This window comes from Leguminivora glycinivorella, chromosome 19, assembly GCF_023078275.1.
Source record: "Leguminivora glycinivorella isolate SPB_JAAS2020 chromosome 19, LegGlyc_1.1, whole genome shotgun sequence".
Classification (NCBI taxonomy): Eukaryota; Metazoa; Arthropoda; class Insecta; order Lepidoptera; family Tortricidae; genus Leguminivora; species Leguminivora glycinivorella.
In genome coordinates this window covers 2,719,299-2,743,418 of record NC_062989.1, presented here as the reverse complement: position 1 = coordinate 2,743,418, position 24,120 = coordinate 2,719,299, and the positions used below count along the sequence as shown (strand labels likewise).

At 37.8% G+C, this 24,120-nt stretch overlaps 2 protein-coding genes across 8 annotated transcripts in view; both read left to right on the top strand.

The window, feature by feature from the left end:
- LOC125236310 (gustatory receptor for sugar taste 43a-like) overlaps positions 1-24,120 on the top strand; it is a 235,047-nt gene that overhangs the window by 101,088 nt on the left and 109,839 nt on the right. The window lies entirely within an intron of this gene.
- The window catches only part of LOC125236306 (myotubularin-related protein 4), a 79,839-nt gene that overhangs the window by 5,857 nt on the left and 49,862 nt on the right, over positions 1-24,120 (top strand). For all 7 annotated transcript variants that reach the window (XM_048143047.1, XM_048143048.1, XM_048143050.1 and 4 more), the window contains exon 2: positions 10,896-11,291. In XM_048143047.1, coding sequence (XP_047999004.1) covers positions 11,136-11,291 — 156 coding nt within the window. In that variant the 5' untranslated portion in view covers positions 10,896-11,135. The remainder of the gene's footprint in view (positions 1-10,895; positions 11,292-24,120) is intronic.

Genomic DNA, 24,120 nt, shown 5'->3' with positions numbered 1-24,120 from the left:
ATGATAATCTAATGACCAGAGAGATAAATCATGATACGCTAATCGATTTTGAAGGAGTCTCAAGTGATAAATTCGATTACAGAGTTGTCAATGTCACTATTTGACTAATTAGATCAGGACTTCGCCGAATGCCACGTGTTTCCCGCGCACATTGCGCAGGTCTACGCGGCCAGCTGAGATCCGAGAAAATCGTTACCGACAGCCAACGCACCCATTTTCACATCACGTGGCTCTCGACATCTAGTTAACCATGCCCTTGATCAAACTGCTTCATTTTGATCCTTGCTTCAAGGAACCTACACTTATTTTATTCCTTTATTTTTACGACGAGAGTCTTCAACAGCTTTGATAAGGTTGGAAGCTGGCATTATCCAACGATTTCTGGACCACTTTTCTTCTTTGTAAGGAAGGATTTTCCATCAAAAATTACCACCACGTCTAAATATGAAAACGGATCTTCAAGAAGCGTTCAAAGTTCAAAGAAGGAATACTTTGTTCTGCGTAGGCTGCAGTCAGAGTCCCACATGCATTCTAAATAAAAACTGACTTCGCTCCTATTATCAAATTGGATTCTTATCTGAAAAGGTAATCGTAGGCGTAAAATATTGGGTCATAGAAAAAATTTGGTGTCGATGCTTTCAAACTAACGAGGTTTTGTATACAAGCGACCAAACTGTATCTCATTTGTTTAGTAATGCTGTTGACTAGATAATTGATTTTTTTATCGCGACCTTATCAGCCAAGCTCATTACTTGTCCTAGATTCAAAATATAATCCATTATAATTGTTTATTATTTATAAAAACGTCAATTCTGATCAGTATTTTATAGAAAACAATGCCTTATAAAAATCTTCTTTGGAGGATATCCAGTCACGATAGCTTTCACGCGATGCAAGGCAATATGAATTACTAAGATTCATTGCTTTATCATTCATTATATGTTTTTGGGTCGCGGTCGTCACGACGTGCCGGCGTGCTCGATTACAGGCATGTGACTAAATCTCTTTCTTTTAATTTTCATTCACTGCTGAGCCCTTCTATCCTTACTTCCATTGACGCTTTCTTGCTGTAAGTACTCTAAGACCTTGAAGCTGTACACCCAAAATTATTTGGTTATTGTCTTGTAACTCATCTTAAATTCAAATGTTACATGTGACATCAGTGCGACGTATTATCACAGAATATATAATAGTACAAGTACAGAAGGCCCACTGCTTTGATGTTCACGAAATGCCGCCTTTTTAAATACCTACAAAATTCTTACAAAGAAACGAGCCGCACGTGCGCGACGTCCGGTGATAGGGTTACCAATGGATCCAAACGAATTAATACTCACATAAAATGTTATACTATTGTATTCAAGTCTTGGGTACTTTCTAGGTATATATACTGTCTTTATATATTTTTGTTCAAGTTCCAACATCACAAGCCTTATTGAACTTTTCCGTGGGACTTAATCAGTAGTAGATCTAAGTAAGAATGTCTTATGGTATTTATTTCATTCAATATGTCTATTTAACTAAGTATTATTTAGCCATTCCACACGCAGACATCGCTTAAAAAACCTCGCGACGTAAAGTAACAATAGAAAGTGCGAACGTGCATTCCGTGAGAACGCGCGCCACCCCTGAGTAGGCCGCGAACTCGCGGCCGCCAGGATGTACTTGTAGCGCGGCGATAGAATCGCGGAGTGAGCCGCCCCTGGTATTATGTAATTGTAAAATCAAATCTCATCAATAAACGATGCCAAGACGCAGGTATCGGCTCTATCACCTTTCACGTGACTTATTCTAGTTCAGTCCATATATCATGTCTGAATGCCTTTTCCTCGTGATATCCAGTCCATGCCAAGTCTACTTTCTCTCCCGATGCATTAGTTCGATTCCAATAAATCTTTCCCGCCCTTAAAATAAATCAATTGTGGGATTGTGGCCATACGCTCAGGCACCGGGCCGAATAACGGCGTTAGTTTAAACGCGAACTAGGAATTTGTGATATACGACTTCATTTCAAGTTTGAAATACATAAATTTACCTGTGATTTATGAATTTCTATACTAGCCAACCTTTCGTAATGCTTTGATAGATATAGTAGGTACCGTATTGAATATATTTTGTGTAAAAGTCACATAATTTATCTATTGTGATGTAGACGACCTTCGTAATTGAATGTCAGCGTCATGTCCGCGTCATTACCAGACCAGATACAACGTTTAGTGGCATTTAGTAGATTATGTGCATAACTACTTTCACATCTGGTCCGCATGACCTATACTAGAACAGTATATCCAGGAAGCGTTTGGTTACTTAACGCTATCGCGGAACTTCGAGATAATAACTTATGCGTGTTTTCTTAACCCTTCCGTAACTTAAGTTCACGACATTATCGAGTTGCATGGCATGATTATCACGATGATGTTCTTTTAATATATGACTAAGTTATTCTAAGTGAATAGAAGAGTTTATATTTTCAAGTAGTGTCGTAACATCATTCATAATCATATCTCTTTGTGAGAGATGACTCCCAAGTCCTTTCATTACTTTGTCCGGTTGGACATTTCACATTGTTCGTCTTTTTTGCGCCTCGTTTCCCTTTGTGATTTAAATGCACTTCAGTGTATTTATAGCCTTTTGTTGTTCTGAATGTTTTTAGTTTGCATGGGCATAGTTGCATGGTTTTGCAATTCATGTTTATGCCGCCTGAAGGTCAGGGTCGATCCCACGGCGCCGGCGAGTACTCACATGACTTGTTTTGTTTGTGTGTACGCCCGTATAACGTGTGCGATGCTGATTGGCTGGTTCTTACTTCACATGCCGCGCTTATGGTGTTTTGACGAATTATCCTTTTAAATATAACAGTCGAAGTTTTTTCGGCTTTATTTATAAACGCTTGTCTAAACGAACAAGATCCTTTGTCCCAATCTGTCATTTTTGTTGAAAAGAAGTAGAATACTGTCTTATTTTTTGGCACTAGCTTGATTGCAATCAGTTTCTCATTGTGTACTCTTAATTTTTCTATTAAATGATGGTTTTTGCTTTCTTAACGGCTTAAATTAAGTCGGTATCCGGGTTTCCGTTATGCTCTTCGAAGGATTTATGATGAGAGTTACAAACTTTATTTTACCGAGGCAGTTGTCTCTACTAGCCATATCAATAGGTTTAGTATGTATGTATATAATAGGGATCTGCAGACCAACTTAGACCAGAGACGATACGGTGAACTACTAAATGTATTATGAATGGATAACCTAACCGGAAGGTCCGGAAGACTGTCCTCGCTCCACAAACACTGATTTATCTAACCGCCATTATGTTGACAAATTTTGCTGATATACAATGCCATTGACTTTCGCAATCTATATTGTTTTCGTCACTTTTAATGTCTTCGGAAGCGTTGTCATGGTCATTTGCTTATCGTCCATTGTATAAAATGTTTTGTTGCATTCTGTTAACAATTTCGTAATCTGAACGACTTTGGACTTTAGACAGTTTCTAACAAATAAGTGACGCTTGGGTAACTTTAAATAAGTTATAATTATATGATGATGATCTAAAAGAGAAACCGCGTGTAAACTGTGTGTTATTATTAGAAAAGAGATTTAATAATTAAAGTCACGCAATACCTTATGTCACGTCACGCCGCAGTGCGAGGATGCAGCTCGGCATAATTATAATGATTTATGGAAGACGGCTTAGTTTCCTTTGATAAACTGGGGAGAAAATATTTTCTCCTCTTTATGTCAATTATACTGAAATTATCAAGTTGTTACAGTCTTCATTTCAGTTAGACATGACAAAACTGACATTGATCTCGTTCGTGAATCAATAGAAGATAATTTAACTTGTGTCAATTAGAATTGTCTTGCAAGTCTAGCAACAATATCGATATTATATGGTAATTAATAATTATATAGAAATAAATTTGTGTTGTGGTCAAGTGATTCCGTAACAACAATTTTCTGTAAAATATTAGTGATCTTATCTGTAAACTAAAAGCACTACAACCTTAGATTATAGTTGTTAATAACGGTAATAAAATCAATCTGTCTTCCATTCGTGTCGTTAATTTACATAAAAATGGCAGCCCTACTGGCTTTCTAGCTTAGAGCTAGAGAAAGGTTGCTGTTGTGGAGCATTATTAAAGATGTATAGCTTGTGAAGCTTGTCGCATTGGAATCTTGGGTGAAACTACAGTTTCCCTTTGCGGTGTAATATCATACTGTTTGGAATGCTTTACGCGCCTCGGCGGCAGTCAACCGTGTCTCTTCTGATCCTTCAAAGCCTAAAAGTCTTATTTATAGCGGCAGATCGCTTTTATGATAGTATATTATAGTCATCTTTATGGCTGGTTCAATTTCAAGATTACCTTAACATCTTTATAAGAAACAGGAGCCTATCTAGCTATAAAACCTGGAAAGCTATAAAATCTTAATAAATGTGCCTTCTTTAACCGATATACGCTCGCCATTTACAACTACATATGTTATTTATTGTAGACTATTAAGTAGGTAAGAAAATTACGAGTAAGTCGTAATTTCAGATAAGTAAAATGCACATCCATTATCCTTGGTGCCTGTTGGGAACTTGCACAAACAACTCCCAAGGATGTCTGGTTAAAAATGTGTTTGTCTGTCTGGTGAACTGCGGACCTTGGTCTCGGAAATCCCCATTGTGTAACGCTATCGTTTTATTAATAGCTTGTAGTTATGACTCAGCTGGTCCATATTGCTCATTATATTGCTCTCCAAGTGTGTTCATTTTGCTAACTTGTATTTTTTTGTCTTCTTACGTTTCGACTCTTTCAACGTCCTTAATATTAAGAATTTGGCTGAATTTTATTCTTTTAATACATTCTCTCAGAAGTCTTACCAACTTTCTATTTCCTAAAATCATTCTCATTCACACTATTGACAGTCGTGAATCTTTAGTAGACATTCAAGTAGCACAATGTGAGTGTTATACAACACATTCCACAAGATTATAGATTCTCTACACAAAGCTAATCAATGACACGATAACTTCAACTTTCAACGATTACCACACCAGACACCTGTGTGCATCGTGCGAATTCTCACGACGTCGATCACCGCTTCAACCGCATAAAAGGCTCAATCAATTTGGTTGTCCATCACTTGTGGCCTCGAAGGTCAGTTTCCAATCCGACACGCAACCGGTGTTTACTTTACCTGAATCGGACAAGAATCGTATACTTAGTTGATTGAATTATGAAAAGAATGAAGGCACGGTATATGGGAATTTGAATTTTGAGGAAAAAGTCACCAAAATGTTGAGGGCGATGCAGTTAAAATCAGAAACACTTTTGGGAATCTGGATAGTAATACAAAGAGGACTAAATATTTTTTTAAATTATTCCATGGTATTTCAAAGACACTGGAATTTAAAGTGAAGTTTGACCCAGCTTAATGTTATTTAGTGCAAGCAATGGCAGCTGAAAGCTGATGCGTGTACAATGCGCTTGTTTTTTTAGGCCAATGAGTTTTAAAATTAAATGTTTATCAGGCTTGTTTTATTTAAATGCTCAATGGGAGAGACACATCTCTGGTAAATTCAGCCGCAAAATTTATTGTTGCATAATAAAGTCAAATTCATTCAACGTGCATTTCAAAAAATTCAAATAAAGTGCACATCAGAATACTAACAGGGTTTAATGTCGAACGATTTAAAATTATCTTTAAACTTGGAGTAGACCTTTTAGAACCTTGGCCTAATGAGAGTGCCGGCTATTTATTACATGGAACTGGCAACTCTTTTGTCATAGCGTCATCTTTGTTTGAGTACAGTATCAATTTCATCGTGTTTAGAACTGAAACAACGACGCCCACTTGAAGTAAATTCACTGTTATTCAATTGTACTAGGCTGGTTTCCTATCTCTTTCTAGTAGTTCCTACTTGATAGCTTTGATTTAAGGGCCATGATTTGACTTCAGGATTCAAAAACTTAAGTTTTCTTACATTGTTTAAGTCTTTCGTTGAACGATTGGTTTTTACGTTAAATCTTTAAGGCATATCAGTCTATTAAAGTATTTAGTTTGTAGAGAGTCATCCATCGTCGGGATTAGAAGCGCCAGGAACTAAAAAGACGAGCACTCGTGTTTTTCGGCACGTATCACATGAAAAACCTTGGCCTACTGACTGTTGTTTATTTCGTGGAACTATCTAGCTGTAGTACCAACACTATGATAGCGTCATTTTTCTTAGAGCATGCTATCAGTTTCACGAGGAATTTTTTTTTTTTTTTTTTTTATGTAAACAGTCTACTGTTTAATTAATGCTCTCATTACGTGTATTTCCTTTTAAAACGAACATAGTCCGAAGTCCGAAGTTGTAAGGAATTGCTTAATGAATACGAGTAACTAAATTCCTTCCCCGTGCTCGAGTTAAATGAATGCACCGCTAACAGTTTCGCAAAAGTATGAGACTCGATCCAGTGAATGGACCGGCTTACGTTACATGAGGCGCCCGTGTCAATGCACCAAACTGGCACCTACGCATTAGAAGGCCGTGTTTCAAAGAAGTTAGGTTTATTTTTCCTTTAAACGTATTTGGAGAGGCGTAAAACCAAGTTGGCCGTCTGTAACTCGAGTATGACAGCGAACGGGCGACGCATTTGCGGTCTTGGAATGTGATACGTCGTCTTTCTATTGATTACATGTTTAGTACTTTAGTACTTGCAAATAGTGAGTCGCCGGTCTTAGGAGTAATCTCAGAAACGTATACCAAGTAATACCTTACTTCAGGGGATATTTCGAAAATACCGTTCACTGATGAAACGTCGCAGACATCGTGTCCGTGTTCACGAAATATTTGCTAAAAAATATCTATAAAAAACTTAGTGTTCAAAGGAACACGATCATTTGTTAAGCTTGTTTACTGAAAGCTTGAGGCATGTCTCTTAAACGCTAGCTATCTTCGCCGACTCGGCTGACTAGTTCATGTTTATGTAAGTTTCATAGTCCAATGCTCAGGGAAACAGCGTCAGTTTTTCTGACCTTATTACGTTTTGTAATGAGCGATTAACAGGCTAACTTGTTAAATCGATTCGCGCGCACGCAATATGCCTATGTTGTAATTCGTAGGGTGATTTCATTGTTCGGCTCCCCTGAGCATATCGATAAAACAATGATTTCTTTCGAACTTGGATAATGAAACTAGTGAACCATGTCGATTTTATTTTCCTGGTGCTCTCTCTCCCTCTCTCATGGTGATGAAGTCAGCTTTCCACTTCGCTCTATCTAAGCCATCACCATCGTCTAAACTGCACTTACTCATGTCTGTTAGTACTAATATCCTTCCATCTTGTTTTGGATTTGCCTCTGGATCTTGAGATGGAAAGTTTTAGTGCCAATTTTTTTTCCTTGCACATTTTTAATAATGAAACTAAATCAAAATTGCATAAAAAATGTCCGTTCGCAACCAGGGGTACATGAATGTCGAAGAGTACATGTAGTTATTGGAGTGAGTAGGCGCTGACCGCATTCTTTTCTGCCGGCAATGTAAAGTGGAGCGCACGTCCGCTGTACGTCTCCAAGTTTTACTTGATACATATCTATCAGTATCTCTAACTCAATAGTCCTGTAGGCCTAGCACATGATGGCCGCGGGAGTATGTCGCCGCGAGATAGATGCCACGTCTTCTTCTAACTGTATTAATGACATAAGGACGGGTAGTCTATCTCGCGGCGACATACTCCCGCGGCCATCATGTGCTAGGCCTACTGGTACTTAAAAGGCTTTCTAGATTTGCTAATAATCTTGTTACCTTCAGATAAATCGATTTCAACGGATAAATATTTGTGTCGGTCCATCATCCGACCAAGGTCATTAAAATAATTATCAAAGGATTCACGAAACACGATATGGTAATCGATTTTTAATTCTAATAAGATCATGTTTACTACGAGAAACTCCATTCATAAAGATATTTGTAAAGTCATTGCATGCACACAATAAAACAATGACTTCGTGCATTAATGCTATTAATAAACATTTTCAGTGCCGCATAATGATGAGCCTAATTACATAAACGTAGGTATAAATATAATACCAACCACAATGACGAGTATGTAGGTGGACTATGATAACCAAATATACATTATCATTGTAGATTTGTAGAAGCATGTAACTTAAAAACCGGCCAAGAGCGTGTCGGGCCACGCTCAGTGTAGGGTTCCGTAGTTTTCCGTATTTTTCTCAAAAACTACTGAACCTATCACGTTCAAAACAATTTTCCTAGAAAGTGTTTATAAAGTTCTACTTTTGTGATTTTTTTTCATATTTTTTAAACATATGGTTCAAAAGTTAGAGGGGGGGGAGGGACGCACTTTTTTTTCCTTTAAGAGCGATTATTTCCGAAAATATTAATATTATCAAAAAACGATCTTAGTAAACCCTTATTCATTTTTTAATACCTATCCGACAATATATCACACGTTGGGGTTGGAATGAAAAAAAATATCAGCCCCCACTTTACATATAGGGGGGGTACCCTAATAAAACATTTTTTTTCCATTTTTTATGTTTGCACTTTGTTGGCGTGATTGATATACATATTGGTAGCAAATTTCAGCTTTCTAGTTCTTACGGTTACTGAGATTATCCGCGGACGGACGGACAGACAGACATGGCGAAACTATAAGGGTTCCTAGTTGACTACGGAACCCTAAAAATGACCTTATTTCGCCTATTATCATATTTGCTTTACATTGGAATTGTAGGGGGCCTGATAAACATATCCTTTATCTTAATACCCCGCTTCTTTGTTTACTGACAAACACGAGATCTCACAAGCAATGAGTAATGCAATAATCGTGCACATCAATTTATCAATAAAGATAAATCCATTTTTACTTATTTATCTTCATTTAACAATTGCCTCTTTATGGCACTCGTCTCAATGCGATTTTTATTAACATCGCCCTCACATCACAACATGTTTTCTATTTTTTATCATTAGTTTCATGTAAAAAGATAATCGTATCTAAATTTTTTGTTTGGATTTTTTACTGGTCGCTTCCACTGAATTATGCCAATTTGCTTTAGTGTTTCAATTCCTGGTAGCTCTGCATTAAAGTGCTCTTTGATAAACGCTTTTGCATTCTAATAATTGTCTGCAACCGGAAGACTCGCAATTACGTCTGTTTTGAATCAACTTGAGTGCTTGTTTGGATTCCTACATCAAATATATTCATTGACTGTTAAAACTAGGTCATTGAACTCGCGGGACTTTGTATTGTGTAATGGATTTGTGCGATAACACTTATTACTGCACTAACTCAATAATAAACTATTAAGTGCTCGTTGAGTTATGATTATTGTTAATTGAATTTAATAAATGTCGTTAGGGGTTGTCTATTGTTTGCCCGACAGTCATTTAACATAATATTCATTTGCCCGAATCTAACTTGCCTGAATTTCATTTGCCCGAATGATTTGTTTACCATAAAAATCATATGACATACTCGTTGTTTATCCGAATATTACCTTCCATAATCATACAATGCCATACTATTTGTTAGCCATATTATTAAGTGCAATAATATGGTTTCATAGAATATTCAAACGCCATAAGCAATTATTGCCATATTAATTGTTGCCCATATTATTACCTAACCTAACCTACTTTCTGATAGCAGTTTCATTTTCCAGGGGTCACAGTTCTAACCTAACCTAACCTACTTTTCCAGCAGTTTCATTCTCCAGGGGGTCACAGTTATAACCTAACCTAACCTACTTTCTGATAGCAGTTTCATTTTCCAGGGGGTCGCAGTTCTAACCTAACCTAACCTAACCTACTGTCTGATAGTATTTTCATTTTCCGGGGGGTCGCAGTTCTAACCTAACCTAACCTACTTTTCAAGCAGTTTCCTTTTCCAGAGGTTCACAGTTCTAACCTAACCTAACCTACTTTCTGATAGCAGTTTAATTTTCCAGGGGGTCACAGTTCTAACCTAACCTAACCTACTTTCTGATAGCAGTTTCATTCTCTAGTCCTTCTAGTACCTATTATAGTAGTTTTCGATTCTGCCAAAGCACATTATGGAAATTGACTTTTCTGGATGCTAATTTGTATGACAAATGATGGTATGGAACGTGGTAATTACGGATTTCGATGATTCTGACAAATGACATTATGGAAACTGACTTTATGGGAAACAAAGTTTCTGGCACTAGATTTATATAGTAAACAATGATTATGGCATAAGATGTTATGAGAAACAATATTATGATTGTTGAATAGGATGGCAAATAAAATTATGGCAAATGAAATTCTGGCAAATGGCAGTATCCCGTCGTTAGGTGCTTCCTCGTGAATAATGATTATATAATAAAAAACAGAGCCGTTCTGTACATAAAAATTAAGGATTTTACGAGTAGCCACTACTGAAAATAAACTGATTTGAATATTATTTGTCGAACGATAAAGATCTAAAAAACTAAAAGGTGTAACTTGTCCAAAACACGTAAACAATACAATCAAAGCGACAGCCGCCCAGGTAAACAATGCAAACATGACAAACGTCATTATCCAAATGACATTGACAAGATGGATCGCGTGTCATGCCTACGCGATTTTGACAGGTGTCCTTACTAATGTGTCTCAGTTACTTCATTGAAAAGAATCCTCTCGTCTTACGACTAGCATGTAACAATAGCTCCAGTTGCTCAAACACTTGCCACCACTTTATTGTTATGTTTGACGTCAATAGGATTCGGTGTTTCAGTGTATATAAACTGAAGGCTATCATTGATAATGTCCTAATGTTTACTTTTGCCTTGAGTACTGTTTATCATTTCAAAACAGCTTATGAATCTTATTGTCTTTACATTTGAGACTGCCGTCTAGAAATTCTTTAACAAATTATTTCTCCTTTTCAGTAGATAAATCAGTGCGATTGGTTTGTGGTGCAAATGTGATTTTATACAATTAGTGTATTAACTTATTTATTATAAATATTGTATTAGTTAAGGACCAACAATGGAACGTAACAAATCGAAAGCATTTCGATGGTGTGCTTCCTATAACAGTGATGTAATGTTATATAGTGCATAGTGATCCCAAAGTCTGATATTAGACTGCGTTAAGTTTATTAGTTAGTTTTGTACTGTGTGATAGTGATGCTGATCAATACGTTTTTGGACACGGAGGATTTCGTGCACTTGTATTACCCCGAGGATGAGCCAGCGGGCGCGCAGGGTTGCGGAGCCGGGGCTCGCATGGCCAGCAAGTACCCGCGCCCGCCCTCGCCTGAATACTCCTCTTCTCAGTCTCAGGTAACTGTCATAATGTCTACTATTAGCATTACAAGTGCTGTTACCTGTTACTAATTTTAAAGGGACTCCGATCAGTCAAAGAGTCAAATATTGAAGAACTCAGCTTCGTTTAATAAGTTTTCTTATATAAAAATCTTTTGATCCTTTATTCGCTTTATATATTGTTTTATTTGTTTTTGTTATAACGTTTTGGGTATGGTGATCTTAATTTGTATAACTAGAGTCGCAAACATCTTAGGACCAAATAAACGGTTCACTTGAACACTTGTTTGATTCATTATAAAAATAAATATGTTGCTGTTTCTATTGTCATGTCTAGTAATTCAATCTCAATTCTAGCACCATTTACGCGAATTCCACCAAGGAATGTTTTTTTCGCAAAGACTACCTGAGTTTGTTCAAAACCCATGTTAAATGTCATACTCATATGCATCCGTGTAGTAAGGATAATTTAATTAGACAATCCCATGTCAGGCTCTTGTCAATAAACAACCTTCTAGTTTTTGTTGCCTTCATCTGTTTACACGACCTCAGGAGGAGGATGTTGATCACACGACAACTCCGTGAACTATCCGACCTTGTCATAAGAGTTATTATCAAGCAGATTTCCAAGAAGTTTATTGTCTAAACATGTTCATGCTATTTATTGCTCCACCGGTCTTTAACATCATTTCGCTTATTAGTATCTATCTGCACACAAATCAGTTCTGTTGAGTGCGCCCGGTTTATGTCTATCACTTTTAATTAATCCAGATATATCAGACACAGTAGCGCGGTAAGTATAGTTTACTTCTTACGGTGTTTAAGTTTTAATTACTTTTTTCTGTAGATTTCATACCGTTGGTTGAGAAAGAAATCGTGGCAGAGATATTGTAGATCGCAATTCTGAAATAAACTGGTCTGTCAAATCACAAGCTTAAAATATAAAATCCTACTCAAAATGAGTTCACAACAGAATACAAAATGACATTTCAATAGTCGCATCAAGCTATTAATAAATAGCAGGACATATTAGCCAACAAAGCTCAATAATGGGATATTGCTCGTCATGAATTACTGACGTTGAACGGGTACCGGTACCCGCATTATTAGTAAGGCAATCATTCTCGTTTATTACTTAATGATCTTAATGGATTAATCATTTTATTTAATCCATTAGTGCCTACATATTTGTCTCTGTAATGTTGTTTGATTAATTGTTCATCGACATTCTCCATGGTATCATCAAGAGCTTATTTTATTTCCTTATCGGTATGAGATTTCCGCTACCTTTATTGTTATTTGTCTAGAGTAACTTTTCCTTCCTAACATAACTCTCCGGAGTCTATATTATATCAGGGGCCCATTTCTCAAAACTGGAAGTTACAAGCGGAAGTCTCTTTCCAACTTGTCATATTAGACATTGCCAACGACTTTTAAATTGTAACTGATACCTTCAACAAATGGGCGCCTGGTGGTGTGCAAAAACACCCACATTTTTAAAACATACAAGCCAATACTTTAATGTTACTAAGAATGGCACTTAAACTTGAACAGTTCCATATGGCTGAGGCCTGGCCTGTATTACCACAGCTTTTTAGTAGTTAGTCAATAGTTGGAAATTACCCCTAAGAACATATTTATTGCTTTAGTACCGTCTACCCACAACTTATTAAAGGTCTAGTCGTTTCATTATACCCATACAATGAAAACGAATAACCAGAAGATATTACAGCCATATTGTGGGCGCCAACAATGTCCAATAATGGGCATAGCTTTATGAATATCGGTCTGCATAATGCGCCCTCATGACGTGATGCTGAAATGAGCACCCGCATTATACCTTCATTTGTAACTTATATATTAATAATTTTGCTTTTGAAATGTTGTTGAGTTGTAGAATATGTTTTATTGATGGCTCATCTAGGTGAGGACTTCAGTCACTTCAAGCTTTCTTTAAATTCATCAGCTTCATACACCATGCAGCGCTATTCGTGGGTGGATTGTATTGAACAAAATGATGTCATATTTTTCTCGGCAGATCGATCTATGTTTCGTAATTTCTTTCATTTTCCCTTTCTTCATTTTACTTATCACATATTATATTTCATAACATTTGATTTAATTCTTAGTTACATAGTTTAGCTAATTGAATTTTATGAGCCTTTATTGGAGTATTTTTCAATATCGCAGAGTCTGCATATTTATGACAGCCATACGTCCATTTAGAAAAAAAAAGAAAACATTTCATTCATTTGTTTCTTCAACCTTACTCAACACACATTCCATACAAATCGAAACATGTACTAGGTTACCAGAAGTCATTATGTAGTTAGCGTCTTTCATGGATGATATCGGTGATCAGATGCGTCATTCACACACCGGAAGAGCGTCCCATTGTTGTTTAATAGAGATGGACGTCCACATCCACACTTTACGTGAACCTTATCTGAAAGGTATGAAGTCCATTTATAACTATAGCTGTTAGAATGAAGATCGGATGCAGCAGATATGAGAAACCAGTATAAGAATGATTCGATGCGTGTTATAAAAGTAGAGATCTCTTCACATTGGTTACTTTAATTTGAACACGGTGCTCGCGCAAATATACAATCATAATACCTTTAACAGTAGGTCTCTTTCTATCCTGCAGAATTTACTATAGTTTTCTAATTCGTAAACCTTATTTCGAAGAAATAGGACCTACTGATATAGTAATGTTGCTGTCAGCCTTGAATGGGCCTTTCGATTGTCTCGTGCCGGGTGAATGACTTAAACGACAACGGAACGAATGGATATTTCATTCATTCATTCACACTCAGTGACAGTTAAACTGTCTTTAATATGTATATCATATATGTTGTATTGTTATGTTATTGTGGCAAACATGTCTTTGAATCGTTTTCTTCACGCTTCATTGATAAGTTTTCATTCTTCAAGCACAAAATGTAAAACCTTCGGCAGGTATAGCTACAAAATCCGTCAGCCATAAGAATACGGCAAGAATAATGTTTATTAGGCGTTTGATGTCAAATGTGAGGAAATTTCTACGAGGTATTCCTCAATTACGATATATTACATACTACCATTACTGTCGTAGTGATTTGTCTCATTAGAATATTAAAGTTACACGTACGTTACGCCATAAGTTACACAAACGCGGATGTAGCCCACATGGTGTCCCCAATACCTCCTACAATCATTGACATTATTCCCTGACCAAATGTAGTTCCTACTGTAACGAGATACGGTTCATCTATATCCAGTATGTTGCTTTCCATTAGTACATTCGATTGATATTGATACAGTCTAATATTTGATGATGCTTCGTAAACGTATCGTAGCTCTCTCTATCGCTCTTCTGGAGTGGCGCGACTAGTGATTGCTCCCGGGAATTCCCGATACTGATATTTCCCGAGAAAAAATGGCTTTCTCATCCAGTCCTGGAACTGGTGATGATATTCCCGGGAAATCTCGATATTTCGGGTATTTGGTGGCTGTGCAAAATTGTATGTAACTTCAACAGTCCGCAATGTAACTAAAATCGCATGCGAAATCGCACGCCGTCTAAATCAGGCCTTAGTTTAGATCGCCACGTAGCGTCAACAACGATTATCGCTTCGGCTAGGCTAGTGACGAAAATATTATATGAATGAGCAAACGAAAGAAACCTACACAGAAGAAGACCCTATTACCACTCCTTATTAAGGTATACGAATACACAGTTAAGAACGAACATTGTCATAGTATTAGTCATGTGTATCGACTTATCGAGGGCTCGCCCTACTACCATCAACTATCAATTCTATACCTTAATTCAAAGTTTTAAGCTTCACAAATGGTCAATGTTGTAGTTCGGTAAATACCGTAGGTAATGATAACGTTCGGAATAGATACTGCCATTCATAAATGCATTTGTCAGATGAATGGACGTAGTGGATCGGATCGTGATTGTACTTTGATGGTTAGAATTCGTGTTAGCTTGACTCTATTAGATCTATTCCACCAAAATTACTAGCTAACTTTTTTAAAATTTGAATTACAAAGCTAAATAAACGAATCGGGAATCTGGCAGATCCCGTCAGCGATGGCGCAAAAAACTGAACTCCTTTTTGAAGGATTGCCCGAACACGATTTTGAACAGAGAGTAGAAATTGGGCTGGGAGGCGCCTTTGCCCAGCAGTGGGACACGGACAGGCTCCAAATTATAATGAAGTAAAACTATGTTTGGCATAATTAAACAAATATAGCAGTTTAAAAAGCGGATGGAAAGCGTAGCGACACTAACACAACTTCATGTAAGATCTATACGTACCTATGTTTACAAATAAAATATTTATGATTTATGATGGAGAACTTGATTAAAATTTAGTTCTCCATCCGCTTTTTACGAAACTTCTAAAGTCGAATCGTGTGTTACGTCTTTTTAAGTATATCCAATATTTATTCATATTCACGTTTTCGCACTTCTTCCAAACACGTGTAACGTGTATATTGTATTATTTTTAGATGGAAAAGATGCTTATTTTTTGATAAAGACATGTCGCTTGTTTAGCATTCCTATTCCAAAATGCTTTTTTATATATTAAATCGTAAATGTAATTTTAAATAATTATATATGAGTACATAAGTAACAAAAGACGGTTTTCAGATTTGAATATGACCCTGACTTCTTATAATAATGACAGATCAAGAAGCTGTATCAATATCCTTGTACATAACTTAAAAAAATATTTTTAACAATGTTTTTCACACGGCCTTGTCCTCTTTTTTCCTTTTAACAAAACAACCTGCAAAGTTTCCTATAAATTGAACAAATTCTTGGACTTTCTTATTCATTAAACTATCGATTCTTCGTACATTCGAAAGTTTGCCTTCTGAATATTCATCCCGACGTACAACCAGCCCACAACCAATATTTCCTAACGGCTCAAACATATTTAAATAGTCAACAAGCTTTCGAGGAACTTAATACCATTGACGCACTTATTATCCTCACCTTTCAATCATTTTCATCTCTATTTCAATTCACCTATGGTCCAAAATTTGATACACGTGTAGATAAAAGTTATTGAAAAATACCTCGTAGTAACATTAACATCTTACTGAAGAAAAGTATACGTTATGTTCTTGCAGTAAGATATATGATTAATCAAGAGACTTGGTTAACACCATCTGGCTCAAGATTTTTTCGTCTCAGCACAAATCTGTGGGTGAACGACCTCAAACTAATAGACGACTAATATAAACAGTGTGTAAGCTTTATGGTTTTAGTTCGAGTTAGTGTTAGTTTTAATGTGGCTGGGTTATAGTTGCTTAGCGCCCACCCGCGCTGATTTCATGACTGTTTTAATGGGCAGTGCAACGGCCTGCTTTTTAAGGCGAGATATGATTAGGTAACTAGACGCAGCAGTGGCAATAATGTATAATATTTTTTTAGATACATTTTAATAACATCTCTTTAAAATGTCTTAAAAACGGTTTTAGCGATTTTTAGGGTTCCGTACCTCAAAAGGAAAAAACGGAACCCTTATAGGATCACTTTGTTGTCCGTCTGTCCGTCCGTCCGTCCGTCTGTCAAGACCCTTTTTCTCAGGAACGGGTGGAGGTATGAAGCTGAAATTCATATCAATTACTCAGGTCTACTGTCCCTTGAAGCTGTGAAAAAATCAAACTTCTAAGCCAACGCAATCAAAAGATACAGCCGTTTATGCCGCAAATTTTCGACACTTGCAAGGGAATCAAAACCTACAGGGTGCTTCCCGTGAACTCAGAATCTTGAAATTTGGTACGAAGCAACGTCTTATAGCATAGATAAAGGAAAAATTACGAAAACCATAATTTTTTAGTTACATCACATAATATTTTTTTTTTTAATAATTTTAACCTTACTACCCATTTCCTCATAAACGCGTAGAGGTATTAAATTGAAATTCATACCAAATACTCAGGTCTATAATACCTTTAAGCTGTAACAAAATCAAACTTCTATGTCAACGCAATCAAAAGAAACAGCAATTTAAGCTGCATATTTTGAAACTCGCAAGTACTCGCAAGGGAATCAAAACCTAAAGGGTACTTCCAGTCGACCTAGAATCTTGAAATTTGGCATGAAGCAACGTTTTATAGCACACATAAAGGAAAAATTCCGAAAACCTTAAATTTTTAGTTACATTACAAAATATATATTTTTTAATAAATATAAACTTATTACTTTTTTCCTCATGAACGCGTAGAGCTATCAAGTTGAAATTCATATCAAATGCAGGTTTGTACGGAACCCTCGGTGCGCGAGTCCGACTCGCACTTGGCCGGTTTTTTAAATATCAAGTCTAATGTCCCAAAATTTTGAATGAATGTCTGTAAAAATTAGCAGTAAATGTGATAAATTTTATGACTACTGTGTTTTTTTTTTATATTACACTGGTTAGAAATTTCACTTTATTCAAGATACTTAATACTAATAGCGACATTGCATTTTAGTGGGACGTCGATTAAAAAAATATGGAAAAATTGACGTATCTTTGAAGTTAAGTTTATGAACATTCATGACTTCGTGACATGTAAATAGGTTAAAGTAGACTTTTGTTTTGGTCCCTTGCACATAATTAGTTCTCCAAAGAAAACATTTTTTAATGTGTAAACAACATTTGTTTATCTGTAATGCATTCTTCATCAGATAATAAATATTTCAACGCTTGTTACTTTGCTTCTTCAGTTTTCACTAGCAAACAAAGGAGAATCTTAAAATACCGTATCTTTTCCCAAATTCACACAGTACATTTACTTCACAATCCATTCTTTCACAAAATAAAGTTACTCGAAACTCGCCGAACAACGCAGTCCATTGTCAAAAAGAACAGGTGATGCTGATAGATTTTTTTGCCCCAAAAGAAATCTGGCATTATGTTTTTATACAAAAACCTGCTCCGATTTCAATCTATTTTTTCGTAACTACAAAAAGCTACGTTCTTTCTCAGCTGTCCATTGGCCAGGGTGAATGCGCCAAATGTGGGCGCGCCTACGCGTAATGCTAATATATTACTAATATTTTATGTTAACATTGTTTTCTCATACTGTTATGTATGTGTACATACGTGAAATGTCATTTGATATTTGCCAGTCGCTTTTCGGTGAAGGAAAACATCGTGAGGAAACCGGACTAATCCCAATAAGGTCATGGCAGTCACTTTCTTAAAACTAGTGCCTATGCCAAATCTTGGAATTAGTTGTCAAAGCGGACCGCAGGCTCCCATAAGCCGTGGAAAAATAATGACTGTTTTCTCATTAAGAGTTAAAACGAGCTACAAACTTATTAATAATTAAATTTGTCTTCATTGGTACAGGTTTTTTGTAGTTGGAAGAAATTTAATCATACATGAAATAATTAAGATTTTTAAATCTTTTATGAGTCAGAGATGCCATAATTTTATGTAGAAGAGCTGTCTGAGTAATATTGCTGTCCAGAAATTTAATTTCTTACATTTGTACAATGATAATATTAAATCCTTTGAGGCAAGTGATGTTTTCATATTATCGATGCTGTCACTGACCATTACAAGGTGAGGATATCATATTCCGTCATATTTTGTCACAAGATTGTCCAAAAGTCATCCACATCAGCTATTCACTGCAATATAATTTGAACGACGATTTTTTCCTACTTTACACATTCTTCTACATATTCTCTGCTTCTTTTGTTATTTCACACTGTCGAGAGACTAATTACTCTATTATCTGCAGATTGTCTTTTGTCTGGATTTAATCGCCATGTCAAACTGCTCGTAGAATGATTAATTAATTAAGATGACATTTGACTACTCAAAGTCATTATATTTTGCGAGTCTCAATAAAGTTGAGCTACACGGTATTTGTCATTACTATTATGGTTTACACTGGTCCTTAACTTGGCAGCGTATTGAGATACATAGGTAATTTTTTTTACATTTTTGTATTTTCTTTCTAAGGGCTTTTTTCCTACAAAGCTAAAACCACTTTTTTAACTTTCTCTATGATGGGTTAAAATGATGTATTTAATCTTACAATAAAGAGTTTACTTACTTACTTAAACATGTTATTGAATCAAATCAACCTCCCTCCCTTGACAGGAAAGCTCCACCAAACCGATGTTATCCTGGTACTTTTAATAAGCATTCACCAGTGATTCATAGTAATCATATTCTAAGTGCAGGCGGTTGCTAATACCCCCCACAATATCCAAGCACTCAGCTAGCGTCTAGTGGTAACTCGAAGAACTCGAGGATTAAGGGCCAGTTGTATCAACCACATTTTACAGACACATCATCGTCACGCAGCAGACGACTATGGAACTTCCCATACAATAAAATTTAACGAACGCTTTAACGGCGACAGACGGTTTGATGCAACCGGCCCTAAATCTAAAATGTTAACAAAAACTTAACACACGCCAAATCCCTCACTATCATGAGTATGACATTGACAAAGAACCAAAAACCTAACTCGACACGTGAGATATGTCAGGAAACTCAGGTAAAGTACTAAGTGACTAGGTAGCGTTGGTCAGTTTGTAATAAAACGTATTCTGTAAGCGTCTGACATAACTCAGGCTTCGTAGGCACTCGAGCCGCAGGCGTGTATTACATCATTACTCAGGAATGCTGTACTAATTGAGGAGTACTGAGTTTATTGCCTTCTTACACGTCTGTTTGGATTTTTTATGTCTACCAGCGGTATAAATAGATGGGGATACAGGGAACGGAAGGAATAAACTAGTTAGTAATATTATAACCATGATACGAGTAGTACTTATAGACGTTAAACTTAAAACACAAACTATTTTCAGTTTGTGATCCAAAGTGAATCTCGAAATTCACACTGCCCTCCCAGCGATAGTTATTGAAAAATGTTTTCAATAATCACAAAAATGTTGCGGAAAGTGATTGCCTAAAACACTTTCTTATTTTAATCGATAGCAATTTAGTTAAAAACTACTTACATACAAGCACGGGAAGCATGGTCGTGCGATAGACGATAAAATAGCAGGCCGTCCCTATCACACTATTTGTAAGTGCGATAGGGACGGCCTGATATTTTATCGTCTATCGCGCGACCATGCTTCCCGTGCAGGTTGAAAAAAGTTGTGGAGAGATCTGAGAATTTGTACGATATTTGGTAAACTTTCTCCCAAGATCTCGTAGCAGAAGGAAAGATTAAAAACAAATTTCATGATTTAAACACTATTTGACTTTATCAAAAAGCTGTTATTACAAGTGTACTTAATTGATTTAATTTAGTAATAATATTTATCTATGAACATTAAACAAACGCTTACAAAAGCTATGTTGACAAGTGTAGAAACTCATTACAAAATCTTTGTAAGGTCCTCATAAGTAAATATGGCTTTGGGAAGACAAGACATATTGCTTTTAGGTTTGTTGCATAGGTCTCTTGCATGTTATGTTTGCCTGGACTCGACATTCATACACATTTTGATGCACTTGATGCATTTTAACGCAATCGTTAGATATTTTGTAATGAAATATTTTCTTACGGCCACTTGCACCGCCCACTTAACTCAAGGTTAGTGGGCTGTCAACTATCAAATTCCATTAGGTATAACATGGTGGGTTAACCTCGGGTTAACCCTCCGTTTTCGGTGGTGCAAGTGACTCTTAGGCCCACTTGCACCAACCACTTAACTCGGGGTTAGTGGGCTGTCATCTGTCAAATTCCATATAAAATGGTGGGCTAACCCTCGGGTTAACCCTCCATTTTCGTCCGTGCAAGTGGCCCTTAGTGTACTTAAATGGTATGTAAAGTAGCAGAGAAGGTAGCTTACATTACAGTACTTTCCGTTACAAGCACACAGCTGTAAAAATTGTAAGTATTGTAACGCTTATTTTCACCTTCAAAAGCAAAGTCCAGTAGGTGTTTTAGTTTCACGTAAGTATTTAGTTGTTTATTTCAGTAAATGCTGACAGAAGAGGTCATTTTTTTTGTTTAAACCTTTTTAGACGGAATAGTTATCCCAAATTTGTAAACAAATTGTAATACCTAATAGGGAGTCAATGAAAGGGTAATTTACTCTAATTTTACAAATCGGAACATGAACTTTTCATAGCATAACAAAGAAAAGTCGTAAACACAATTTGGCATGATAAAGACGCGCAAATTATGTAACTATTATATGTTTATCTTTCTGTTATATCACAACATAAACATAGTAAGATTATATCTATTTATAACCCGATTACTTTGTGGGTAGTTTGATTGCAAACCAACTGCGCAATTTAACGTGACTTGCTGATAATGGGTTACTGTGAAAGGTGGTAAGGGGTGATGGTGTTCCCTTTACCGAGCGCAGACTAATTGGGTTGAGGGTCCCAATAAGTCGACACTCTTATAAGATGGTGAGGGTTCAGGCCTGGCTTAACAGAACAACAACAACGACTCCAATTGGATTTATTTAGACAACACAAGAGTTACACGCGAGTTTACACAAATAGTCTTATTCTTGTACAATGTAGTCTAGTAACACTAAGTAACACGAATTCCGTGAGTGGTATATCTAGCACTGTACACTGTTGCTTTCACTGAACTTCACTTTGACTATGGACGCGACGGTAGCGGGTGTACCGAAAAGAGGTGACGTGACGAGACGTACTCCGAACCGGGCTCACGCCTTGCTAGTAGAAGACTCTCCGTGTGTGATCGGAATTGCGACCTTACGCCAAACGCAGGGGTTTACGCAATGTGTGATCGGAACGAGCTTTCTCCGTACTTAGCAAGGAGCTATCTTAGGCCTAGAGTAAGGTCCTAGTTAGGAGCAGACTGGGATGTCAACTGATTTGGGATGTGTCCCGGCGGGCTTTTATACCACCCGACGGCGTGGGTGAAAGCGACGCTTCCTTCCTTCCTGCGGCGTGGCGTCACCCCGCGTGGAGGGGGTGTAACGGGAGTAACGGGACGCTGGACCCGCGCATCTGCAGTGGCCGGCCATCGCAATGTAGAAAAAATGGTGCGGTACCGTTGGAATCGGAAGGGCCGGCGGAACCTTCTACCTGCGTTACGCGTGGGAAACTTGGTCGTGCTACAGTCTCCCCCTCTGGATCCGACGACGTCCCGGCGAGGAGCCAGCACGAGGTAGCACTTCTTCTTTTTTTTCTTCACGATTTTGCTTTTACATGCCCCTTGGGCTTCTTAGTCTTCTTCTTGAAGTTTTTGAGTGGCTGGAGTGGTGGTTCCGTAGGGGCCACCACCTCTTCATGATATAGCGCAAACGCTGCATCTTGGGGAGGTTTAATCTTCTCCGGACAGTCACTATTCCGAGTGACTATGCATGATGCGAGCTGACGTTGTGACTTTACGTCAGAGCTACCTTGTTTTGGTGCAAGTTTAGCATGCTCAGCATGAGCTGGAATGACCACTGCTGGATCACGTGGCTGCAACTTCAAAGCTTCCTGACTATTCTTGTCTAATGCTTCTTTTCTTATTTCCTCCCTTTCTTCCGTAGAGGGAACTTGCGTACAGCCTACTTGAAGTTTTGCTGTAGGGCTTGGCCCTATTTCACCAGGGACGCTGGGGGCCCAAGCATATAGACCAACGCTCTGGTCTCCTGGATTTGTATTTCTGCAGCAATTAGGACACTTGCTGCGAACGACGCCGGGTCTGCCGCATCCGTAGCAACTGATGCCAACCGGTGCTGATGGAGCAACCTTGCTCACATCTCCCCCTGCAGTTGAGTTCATCTCTTGTTGTAGCCGCTTCTTTGTGCGACAATCTGCTTCGGCGTGCCCGTTCTTATCGCAGTACTCGCAGCGTTGTCGGCCTGAAGTGTTCCGTTCATTGTTTGAAGGTACTGAGGCAACATTTTCTTCCCAGCTCGTCTTCTTTTCCAATAGGATTTCTTCAGCACTCCGTGCGAGTTTCAGAAGTTCGTCGATCGATTTGAAAGCGCTTCTTGGCACCATTTCCCGTATATTCAAGTGGAGCTGACCATAAATCATATGGAGTTGATGGGTCTCCGGTGGGATTGGTGCAGGCAGCTGGGCTATGAGTGCCCTCTTCTTTGCGACGAACTTCTCAGTGGGGGTTTTCGCATCCTGCTTGAGTTCTATTATCCTCTGATACAGGATGTCCGCTGGTATTTTCGGGGCGAACGCGTGCCGCAGCCGATTCTCAAAATCCATCCAGGACTTGACGTCTGACTTGGCACCTTCCCACCAGACAGCGGCGTCTCCTTTTAAAAGGAGGGTAAGCCCTTCGAGAGCGTTCTCGTCGTCAATGTTCTCGATTTTCTTGTACACGTTGATAGCTGCGAGAAAAGTCTCTGCAGCCTCGTTTTCGCCAGTCCCGTCGTATACTGCGTTGCATCGTGCGAATGACCCTTGTCTGCTTGCCGGTGCCAGAGCTGCGATGATGCGCTGGAGCTGTTCTTCGGTCATCGTGAGGGCCATCTTCGCTCTGTGTTGTGCTCGTGTTCTAGGTTCTGAAGCCAGGGCCACTTAGTTGGGCGCCAGTTGTAATAGGCGGTAAGGGGTGATGGTGTTCCCTTTACCGAGCGCAGACTAATTGGGTTGAGGGTCCCAATAAGTCGACACTCTTATAAGATGGTGAGGGTTCAGGCCTGGCTTAACAGAACAACAACAACGACTCCAATTGGATTTATTTAGACAACACAAGAGTTACACGCGAGTTTACACAAATAGTCTTATTCTTGTACAATGTAGTCTAGTAACACTAAGTAACACGAATTCCGTGAGTGGTATATCTAGCACTGTACACTGTTGCTTTCACTGAACTTCACTTTGACTATGGACGCGACGGTAGCGGGTGTACCGAAAAGAGGTGACGTGACGAGACGTACTCC